The 10,728-nt window shown below is 40.8% G+C and overlaps 1 protein-coding gene and 1 long non-coding RNA gene across 5 annotated transcripts in view; one reads left to right on the forward strand and one right to left on the reverse strand.

Annotated features, from left to right (window-relative positions):
- The window catches only part of LOC111269811 (uncharacterized), a 29,819-nt gene extending 25,781 nt beyond the window's left edge, over positions 1-4,038 (reverse strand). For 3 of the 4 annotated variants that reach the window (XR_002685943.2, XR_015314698.1, XR_015314697.1), the window contains exon 1: positions 3,969-4,038. This is a non-coding gene — a long non-coding RNA (uncharacterized LOC111269811). The other variant, XR_002685942.2, reaches the window with a different exon arrangement.
- The window catches only part of LOC111269804 (tetratricopeptide repeat protein 21B), a 17,028-nt gene continuing 7,064 nt past the window's right edge, over positions 765-10,728 (forward strand). Inside the window, exons 1-13 of the mRNA XM_022849642.2 lie at positions 765-1,607; positions 2,002-2,101; positions 5,703-5,870; positions 6,321-6,503; positions 6,867-6,948; positions 7,440-7,623; positions 7,854-7,982; positions 8,149-8,316; positions 8,474-8,831; positions 8,951-9,090; positions 9,266-9,535; positions 10,039-10,211; positions 10,359-10,631. Of these exons, the coding sequence (XP_022705377.1) occupies positions 1,533-1,607; positions 2,002-2,101; positions 5,703-5,870; positions 6,321-6,503; positions 6,867-6,948; positions 7,440-7,623; positions 7,854-7,982; positions 8,149-8,316; positions 8,474-8,831; positions 8,951-9,090; positions 9,266-9,535; positions 10,039-10,211; positions 10,359-10,631 (2,303 nt within the window). The 5' untranslated portion in view covers positions 765-1,532. The remainder of the gene's footprint in view (positions 1,608-2,001; positions 2,102-5,702; positions 5,871-6,320; positions 6,504-6,866; positions 6,949-7,439; positions 7,624-7,853; positions 7,983-8,148; positions 8,317-8,473; positions 8,832-8,950; positions 9,091-9,265; positions 9,536-10,038; positions 10,212-10,358; positions 10,632-10,728) is intronic.

The raw sequence follows: 10,728 nt of genomic DNA on the forward strand, positions 1-10,728 counted from the left end.
GTGCATCTGGAGTAGCACTAGGCTAGCCGTTAACGACGACAGCTTAAACGATTTTCATGTTTCAGAGTCAATAAACATCGATAGAACGGTGTGGCTTTGTAGCGATAGGCGAAAACAAGTTGCTGCACACATGGTAACAGTACGTACACTATACATGTGCAGAGCAATGAATTTTACTGACTATAATTATGATTTACAAGTATGCCACTCAAATATAAGATCGTCCACAATGACAACTGTTTCTATACGGACCTTCATTAGCTAAACAATCATAGCACGACAATAATTCGAAACTTCCGATTGTTCCTTCTCCCATCCTATTTATCTTTCAATGATAGGGATTCTTTGGGCTAATACTTGTTAAGAAAGTCCATTACTTCCAGTACGCCTTAATGAACTCTGATGCCTATTTGGCACAAATAGGCATCAGAGTTCATTAAGTAATTAATTAATAATCTTTATTTAAAAAGGATATTTATGACTCGATGTGGGCCGTTTGGATAGAGGCAAGATATCATGAAAATTAGGCACAATGCAAAACGAGAATTCCGACTGGGGAGCTGTTCACACAGATTATTACGTCGTGCACTCTTAATATCAGACCCATATGTCAACATTTTAACTTTGCCTTACCTTTTCTCGCGAATAACTAGTGAACAAGACGAGTATAAAGTATGGATTTTCCTCCTATGGTAGGCCATTACACGGTCGAAAACAAGTGTGTGTCAGAGTGTGTGACAACAAAAAATGTTTAATTTCGGATTAACATTCGAGACATACTTACTTGCATTTTTATTAAATAAGACAGAGAAATTGATCAAGTCACCCTATATCGTTCACTACAGATTCGTTTCAGATGCGATCCTTTACTATCATCGGGTTCTCTTAGACTGTTATAGGTGAAAGCCGAGTGAGTCGATACCATTCCAAAGAATCAATTTGTAAAAAATTATTGCTACTAACAAACTGTTTAGCATTTTTCACTCGTAGACACTATAAAAGGCAAAAAGTACCATACAAGGAAGTATTGTTTAACTAACCAATCACGCGTATCGTTTACGTAACATTTAGCGAAAATCAGGTTTCCACAAATTATATTGACTGGATGAACTCTCGCAAGATGGCGCAATAGTAGCTGGTCCACTAAGCCTAAAAATACATATGGCGGTTCAAAACTTCTATATCTCGCATTTAGTACACAAGCGGCAAGTGTTGGGCGAATTAAGATGGCACCACATTGGGCATTTAGTAAAAATCGTAGGATTTCTAAAGCAGTCTACCGGTCTGTTTCTAATTTCGGTAAAAAATAATTGGCGCTTTTTTTTAAATGTCTTATCTTATAATTAGAGTAAGTATCCCAAAAATTAAAAAAAAAATCATACTAAATAATGTCAATTGTACATATCTAATTAATGTACTAATAGAACCAATCATGCTATATCCTTTGACATATCTGACAAATTCAGGCAAAAATCGAGTACTACATTCGAGAGAAGCTATGGAATACAGCGCAAAACATCGCCGTTCAAGCGATGAAGCGATTCACCACCAACCCTCTCTTCCAATTCTACTACGCAATCTGTCTCCAATTGCAGGAGAACCCCCAGGTGTTTTTTATTTCTATCTGTACATGCAGATTCATCTCGTACGTACTGCCTTGCTCATTTCTCTAAATCATGGATTACTGCAGCTAGCTAAATCACTTCTTCTATAGAAATACGCCAAAGCCTTCGTTCGATAGGATACCAGTCGAGCACATAAAATAATTAACGATCATCTCAAAGTCAAAACAGGGATTTTTTCAAAAATTTTCCGATTGAGAATTGTTTACCAGTTTCTTGAACATCCTCTAATAAATCAGAGAATTATTGCTTAAATATTTTGCAACAGACGTCTAATCCGAAACGAATGATACCTGTTCAGGTCGGTCAAACTACGTCTTTGTTTACGTGAAACACACAAGGACCCATATAATTAATACGAACTAATCGTTTTGCACAGGAGGCGTTGCGGCAGCTGGAAGATTTAAAAGGGAAAGAAAACTATCTACTTGGTGTCAGCTACGCTTTGCTCAGGGTACACCAGAGCTTCACCAATGTCGGTACGTATATCATATCAAATTTTATCCCAAAGAGCTCTTTTTTAGCTAAGCACGTTTAAATCTATGCGTATGAGTATATGAGTAATGTTCTTTTTGGTATACGTATATATACGCTTAGGGTGCGGAGTGGTCTTAGAGTAAATATGTATAGAAAATATCGCCTCGATTAGGATCCAGTGACGCTCACATATTCCTCTTGAAAGGCAAGTATATTTAATACAAACAAGTCAACATAACGGTCGAAATTAGTTGGAATCGGATGAGCTAAAGGAACACCGCACATAGAACACTACCGTAAACCGCCTGCAGGAAAACATATACATCTGATCCTTTTAGTCACACGTTGTTCAACCTACAATTAAGACCACAGTTCAACTGCGGCCGATCTGTCTGACACATGCAAATGACCTACGCATAGAATATACAATTGACGCGGGTCGGCCGCGTCGTATTCGTGGCCAGTCAGACAATACGGCCCCGCAACCCACAATCGCTCATGCTACTGCTGCTGCTGCTAATACCACTGCAGCAACTGGCGCTTTCCTACGCCTCTGTGTGTTGCTAGCCATCAGTCAGTGGTTCACCGTAATGTACGCACAGGTTCACATACGTAAACGCTGGCTTCCAAGTAAAAATATACGAAACCGATAGAAACAGCGACACCGGGTCAATATAATCGTCCGGTCCTGACATCAGCGCACGTTGTTGTTGATGTTCGACTGAATGGGACTGAATGCTCTTAGCCAGTCACTAGCTGCCGCCATGACGAAATCAGTGCGCGACGTGACGACGAACCCGGCCAAGGCGTCGATCATACCTAGACTGATTAGCTCTATTCTCTGTAATGCAGTAAGCCGTAAGAGTTTCATTAACGTGTAGTACAAACAAAAATGGAAATAAGTAGGCGACCGACCCGCAGCTTTTAGATTGTACGATTAGTGTTCTTCAATCGTCTTCGCTTCGACGACATCAATATAAATGGGTCATTTGAATTGGATTCGAAGAATCGGCGGTTGCTACGGCCGTGTATAGAGAGAGCTTGTTTGTGCTGTTTATCTTTACGTATATACACAAATGTAAAAACAGTGAAAACTCTACTTGTATCTATATCCAGCAACTGATCGTGAACAACGTTTGGATTTGCCAACGAGGGCTATAGTACAAGAGGATACGTATCAGGTATAAAGGTTGTTGAAATTGCATTTAGTCAAGAAGAAGAGAACTCAATAGGAAAGAATTTAGGGACAGTTCAAAGGCAACTGATTTTTCGACTCATTTAAGGAGCTATGAGAGTGTCCGGAAAGGATGGCTATGTCAAGACTATGTCGTTCACATACAAGACAGACACCTAAGAATGAATGAACAAGATGCAAGCATTCATTAACGTGAGGTGAACTATAACTAGAGTTCTAGAAATAGCATATGATAGTTATGAAGCAGTTGTGATGCAGACGTCGCATAAAAGTCGCTCGATTAATTACGCCTTGGCCTAATGTCCTTCTTTTCTTTTCCGTTGTTCTATTCTTGCGTCATCATTATAACAAGTTAACGATTTTACACCGCATCGTTCTCGAGTATCTTTTTTTCATTACAGTGTCGGAACACCGACGTCCAACGCTCGTCAACGCATAAAAACAAATGGTACCCCATACACGCACTAAAACGCAAACGCATTTTCTATCCATGGTGCAGAAATTCTACACCATTGAGCCCAACGTAAAGATACCTCACCTAATCGCCGTCTCACATACGTTATCGTGCACGATTTATGATGTATCCATTACTCCGATGCTTATAGAATAATACCTTAGCACGGGTGCGATGTCCCGCATAACAACTTCACATCACATGGTAACTCTATACTCACTCGTGCTTCATCGTGTTCTGGAATCTGTCGTAGCGAAATCATTATACTGCCATACCCCGTCACAGCAGCTGCTGCCGTCGCCCGCCCGCGCGCGCGCGCGCACGCACGCACGTACGTACGTACGTACATCATTTGCTGTTTCTAAAGTGAAACAAGGTCACTTCGTATGAATCGCCTGTCAAATCGCTTTGCCCGGCAAGACGAGCGCGGGCATATTCAAACGTTACAGTGCATTTATTACATGGATGACTAGGCACTACTACGAACAGATATCACATTAGCATCGTTTCATGCTCTCTCCCTCAGTTAATAGTTTGGATCAGCCTGTAGTGCCATACCTTCATCGGATCGAAAGTCGTGACGAATCTGTACGCGTCAAAGCGCACACCCAAGCCATAAGCATATCTTGTCGTAGCGTAATAGCGTAGATTTCCGAAAACTCATATTGACTACGTTGACTTAGCAAGCAATTTCGTCCAGTACGAGTGAATATATACATAAATTCATTTGTTTGCCCAATCAATATTTATATATATCGTTGTTAGCCATTCAATTTTTTAAGAGGCGCTGACGGCGTCTGTTTATCGAAGCCTGTACGCTTTTCAACGGCAATTAGAAACACCCATAATATTACTCTCATTAATATTGTGGATGGATGCTTGCAGCGTGTACAGGTCTTAGTGCTGACTTGGATGGCATAGTCTTGGCGGGACATTGTAGGAACAGTGTAAAAGCTTACGTGATGGCTGAGCAGTGCTTTCAGGGTTTGAAGGTCTTTTACGTGTAGGGATGAGGCAAATCCATGACGCGTATTTGAAAACAGATTCTGTACCGATGGACTAACACTTCGACTGGCCAATGCGTTCCAAGCGGCAGACGATGATTCATATGGACCATCCGACATAGCTAAACAACGCAATAACTGGTCGGACCTGTATGCAAGCGCTGGGGTGCAAAAAGACAACTGTAAAGTAGGTTTCTTGTTTTGGCGCCAACTACGAAAATTAAACAATTACTCTATTGGGTAGTTACACCAAAATGGGCAATAAAACGACGGGTCCTATCGATTCACAAGAAACAAACAGATGTTAAAGAAGGTAAAACTTGAATTTTGTATATTGGTTGCTATATTTAATACTACCCTGTACCCCGTAATTCGCTCGTAAATTAAAGTGAGCAGCTGAAGAGTAAAGAATGCTATATTTCTTCCATCTAATACGAATATATATTTATCGGCTATTTAAAGCTCGCGGACAATGGGTCGTTCTCAAATAGTTGATTGCGTTAAGCTTTAATGTATAGTTTGTATCCGACTTACGCGATACCTCCCTTAGATCATGGACCCCCCCCCCCCCCCTATGAAGTTAATAAACAGAATCAGTCAAAACAGATAAAATAGTGCTAATAAAGGTTGACTAAGAGTGAGGTTGAATTCTCAACAAGTAAATCAAATTCCTCGGCCCTATTCCCTTTGATCTTAACTTCGACAACATACTAAAAAAAAGGCATCCATATAAGCGTCTGTTGAATCTTAAAAGAAAAACAAACATTCCTACTTTTTATATCATACAAACAACCATCTCTGCCTAGAGCAACCGCCAGACTTCAAATGATACTTCGAGCGACTTCATATTTTCTTTTGTTGCCAAATTATTACAGATAGACACAATCAACGTAGACAGTCAGAAGTGGTTGTACTTAGCAGATGACCTGTTATCGTTGTTACTATTGCAGACTATGAAGCAACTGCCAATCTCGAGCTGACGATTCGTAATCTACGTGAAGAACGTAACGAGAAGCTTTTTTACCTAGCTGGTCTCTACTATTATATGATAGGAGACCTTGAGAACGCTAAGGATTTAATTGACAGGATGCTTAAAATAGCTCCACCAACGAAAGAAGGTTTGCTATTTCTCTTGAACGAAGTAAGATCATAGTACAAAATTAAGTATAGATAATAATAAATAATTAAGCATTTTACCTTGAAAGCAATCGACCCATCCAACAATTACTTGTTCGATGTAGGCCGACTCGACAGCCATATCAGATTCGAGCTCGCATAGGGGCAAACGTTGACTAAATATGGCTAACTCGAATGGAACGAAAGGTATCCCAGAGAACAGTTCAGCGATAACAGCGAACGAGATCGGGCGTTTGAACGAATGACTCAGTCGGCAGAATACATGTTTCTAGGGTAGCGTCGATCTTTTTATCAACCGCATATACAACACAATCAGTATTGAAATGTAATCCATTTGAGAGACTTTTCACTTTCGAGATAAATCAAATTCGAACCGTGTTACTGCGGCTAAACAGTGCTTACCCTCCACTGTATAATTAACGTAATTGCAGGTCTCGTATTGAAAGGATGGCTAGAACTTCAACGGCAAGCAAAGACCAACGTCGTCCAGTATTTCGAGTCGTCGGGAACAGCTAATCCCGAGGCAATTTTTGGCAAGATCGAAGCGCTCAAACGCCAGGGTGATTTGCACAAGGCACTTGACGTAGTAAATCAAAGTGTAGTCTCTTTTCCAGGTGAGAGCTCGTAGTCAGGTCAGGGAAGTGCTGGGTAGAGAAAGCTGAGATGTTTGAAGTAAATCAATCAACCACCCCCATAAGATATACATAACTCTAGGAGCTCCATACGCTAGGAGCTCCGAATACGCGCGAGGAACTTGCTACGCGATGTGTTGCAAATTGCAGTGCTACAATGTAATGTGCCATCCTTAGAGCTTTCAACAGAATATACGCAATCCTCACAGAAAGAAGGTCAACAACTTAACATCCAAAAAGCAAATTGTTTGCGTAATATAGGTGCCAGGGTCCATATCAGTTACTATGCAACTTCATTCAATTAGTAGCAACCGTATACATATATATCGTTGGTCGAAATTTCAGGTAATCTTCCGTCAATATTGGAGAAAATAAAAGTGCACATGGCTATGGGGGACTGGGATCAAGTAGTCGACACGGCCAACAGGTAATCGGAGACATCGCAACCCGCATTTGTACATAATGGAACAGCGATGGATTTTTGGTTGGGTAATCTCTCAAGAGCGAACCTTTAGCCTGTTCTTGACGTACGGAATCGGCGATGGAATACGTCATGCATTTGTTGACCATAGTCAGTTATGATATGCGGCGGCACTCACGTCGGGGTAATCAAAAAATCTGCAGGGTAGCCAAAAAGTGTTCACATTACCCATGCTATGGCACAGTCTCATCGTCCAATAAATAGTGTTTATTTTTCGCTACAAAAATAGCCTATAATATAACTATCTAGGGTCGGTTTTTACGCGTTATCACGCTGCTCCAGGTCGACAAAACTATCCAACTCCTAATAGTTATGAAGCTACAAATGCATAGCATATAAGCTAGATATTTAAAAATTACAGCAACTTATATCCTCCAGACCTAACTTGATGTGTGCCGTTACTGCTGTTCTCTGACCTGTTTTGACCGCGTCGCTAGAGCTTTGTCAATGGACACGAACTGCATTCAAGCGCAGCGTTATCAAGTTGTGCACCTGTTAAGTAAACAGAATAACGTCAAGGAGGCCCAGCGGAGAATACATGAGGTACTGGCCTCCCTTGACATCGCCGAGCCTCACAACTCCTGGTTGTACTACGAGACCGCTTCGATATTTATCGTTGTCGTAAGTAAACTCTTGACGAGGATTAGTCAGTCAAGGAAAAAACCAATTTCCGTTTTACTGCGGAGTAAAATTATTGCTGTGTCGATGGTTAATCCCATCTCAAATTTGCATATCCATGATGTTTGACCGTTCATTAATCGAACGCAGTAAAAAGTAGGCACAACTCAATATTATGTGTTGTTATTATTATATATATTATTATATATACATAAGGTCCTTTTTCGTTGCAGTCCGGCCGGCAACCACAGATACTGGAGCAGTGTCTGGTACTTATGGAGAAGGCCACTTCCTTCAGCTCGAAAAATTCTATTTATGAGACGGGCGTTGCGAAAATACTTCTTATGCTAAATCGCTACAAGGTAAGCGTACGAATTCAAAAAGTGTCAAGCACATGTTCCAAATGCAGTCTTTAATTCTGTAGAACTCGAATCGTGACTGATGAGTTTGAGAGAACTCATGATATGCGAGCAATGAATGTGGTGAGAGCCATTCTAATAATTGATAATTACACATTTTTCGACTCAGGACGCTGACAAGCATTTTGTGGCAGCGCTTCGCGCGGACGGAGAAAATATGGAGGCGACCCTCGGAAGCATCCTTCTGCAGACACTGTCGCAGGGACCCGAAGGACTCGAAACGGCCGAACAGCAAATCGACCTGTTACAGGAAGTTCATCGGACACATATGACCCCGGTTGGTATCTCTAATATTCCGTTTAATCTTCGTCGAATCAGTACTAATTCTCTTATCAAATTCATCCATTGAAGGTCTCCCATATAAGCTGCATCTGTAGCATCCGTTAGAGTCTTGAAATTGTCACCTTGTAGTTCTGGTTCTCAATTGTGTGCAGGAAATGCTGTACACCACCGCCCTATTACTTCATCGGCAAAACAAATCGCCGGAACGAGTGGCTCAGCTTCTTGACCAAGCAGTAAGCAAGCATTACCAGGCAACAGAAGGTCAGCCTAAGAGTATGGAATACCTTTTGTCGCTAAACCCAGACTTCGTCGTACAACTAGTAAAACTGTATTTGGAGTACGCGCCCGAACGGCCTTTAAAGGCGACAAGTGGTCAGACACTTCCAGAAGTGTTAAAGAAATGCCAAACAGCGCTAAAACCCGTGTTACATATGTGTCCAGCACTCGTTGACGCAAATTTTCTTATGGCTCGGATCAAATACCTCTCTGGAGATTCTACGGCGGCTCAGGGTAACTTTTGCGAACTTGTTATATAATAATGATACCCTTTGTTAGTAACAGTTGTGGAGCATAGCAGTCAAGAAAAAAAAAGTCAAGTATAAATAAATCAACGTATTAAATATTTCCAGCCCTTCTGGACAAGGTGATCAACTTGAACCAACAAGTTCCGGCTGATACGCACCTGCTTCTAGCACAAGTTCAACTCGAGCAAGATGCAGTACAAAGTGCTCAGCAAACGCTTGAGATGGCTCTTTCGAACAACTTCCAGGTCTGTAAGAGTACTGAAAATTGTAACTAAGAACGACTAGTTCTATAATCTTGTTTTAGGTCTGGTACAAAAGCCATTAAATGTTACTCCATACGGCTGGCTCTCAAAACGACTGATTGGCTGATACGAAAATAACACGTCCGTATCTTTATTCAAATTTATTTTTGGTTACCAGGTGCGAGACAGACCACTTTTTCAACTGATCAAGGCGAAAATTCATCGAAAAAAAGAGGAAAATCAAGAAGCACTGACGGCTCTCAAGATGGCCATGGATTTGGCAGGCCTTTCAGGTGGACCGGCTAAGGCAGCGCTCAATACTAATGACAAAATGAATCTTTTCCTCGAACTGTCGGAGTCCTATCGTCTATTGGGTGATCAAAAGAAAGCCGAAAACATTATCAAAAATGCCTTGGCGTACTTTAAAGGGAAGCCAGAGGAGGTTAAAGTTAGTAAATCTGGCCCAAATTATGAAATATTTAATTAGTGATTACGCCATGTTGTGTATGTCTATAAGTCGGGCTAACCGAATGGATACTAGGTTCTATGCTCGGCGAGCACTCGGTCAGCAAATTGATGTTCGAGCTTTTTTCAACTTGTATAAAACCTATTTCCGCCGCTGGCGTTTTGGCACTTTATGCAAAGGGGGGCAAAAGTTACCTAGTACTTCGAGAATCTTTACTGCGAAAAGTTTAATGTAGTGCGAGCAAAAAAATGAAAACTAAATTAAAAAACTCTCGAATTTTCAGAAGATTTTTCAAATTATTTACTAATTTTTTCCACTCTGTATGTGCAATATCTAGGTGGGTCTCCAATATCATGTTACTTATCTCTTCTGTTTCGTTAAGTTAGAAATAACGCTGTAAGTTTATGCCAATACACTGATTATCGATTATATCATATGACTAACTAATATATTGTTTGCATTTACTGAAAAACGCTTGTATATAGGTAAATATTGCTGGTACGGAGCTAGCATTGAGTCGAGGCAATGTTGACCAGGCTCTATCCCTTCTACAGGCTATAGGCCCTGACCAGAACTATTACGTCGAAGCACGTGAACGAATGGCTTCAATCTATCTTCAGTATCGTAAAGACACTAAACTCTTTATTACGTGCTATCGGTGAGTTATATATGCAAATTCATTAGCTGACTATGTTCCTTGTCTTTGAAGATTGTGGGACATCTTTTTCCAGAAAAAAAAAGAATGACCCACTAGCTATGACCGGTGTGCAGCCGAATAAAATGTCTTTTATGTCCTTATCTTCAGGGATATCGTGAAGCATAATCCAACAGCGGATAGCCATCTGATGTTAGGTGACGCCTTAATGAGAGTTCATGAACATGAACAAGCGATCGAAGCGTATGAAAACGCACTAAAGAAGAACCCCAGAGATTACATTATTGGCCGAAAAATGGGTCAACTTCTTGTTAGAACACATTTTTACGATAAGGCTATCACCTTCTACAAAGCCGCTATTAAAACTGGAGGCGAATCTCTACTTCGATACGACCTGGCCCATCTATTAATAGGACTTGAGAGGTGGGAAATTTGACTTGAAAATATCGTCCGTACAACACAGGATAGGGGAAAAAGCCTTTTCATAGTTTGAAAGAAACACCAGAAAAAAAAGATATAT

This window comes from Varroa jacobsoni, unplaced genomic scaffold (assembly GCF_002532875.2).
Source record: "Varroa jacobsoni isolate VJ856 unplaced genomic scaffold, vjacob_1.0 scaffold_1417, whole genome shotgun sequence".
In the NCBI taxonomy this organism is placed as follows: Eukaryota; Metazoa; Arthropoda; class Arachnida; order Mesostigmata; family Varroidae; genus Varroa; species Varroa jacobsoni.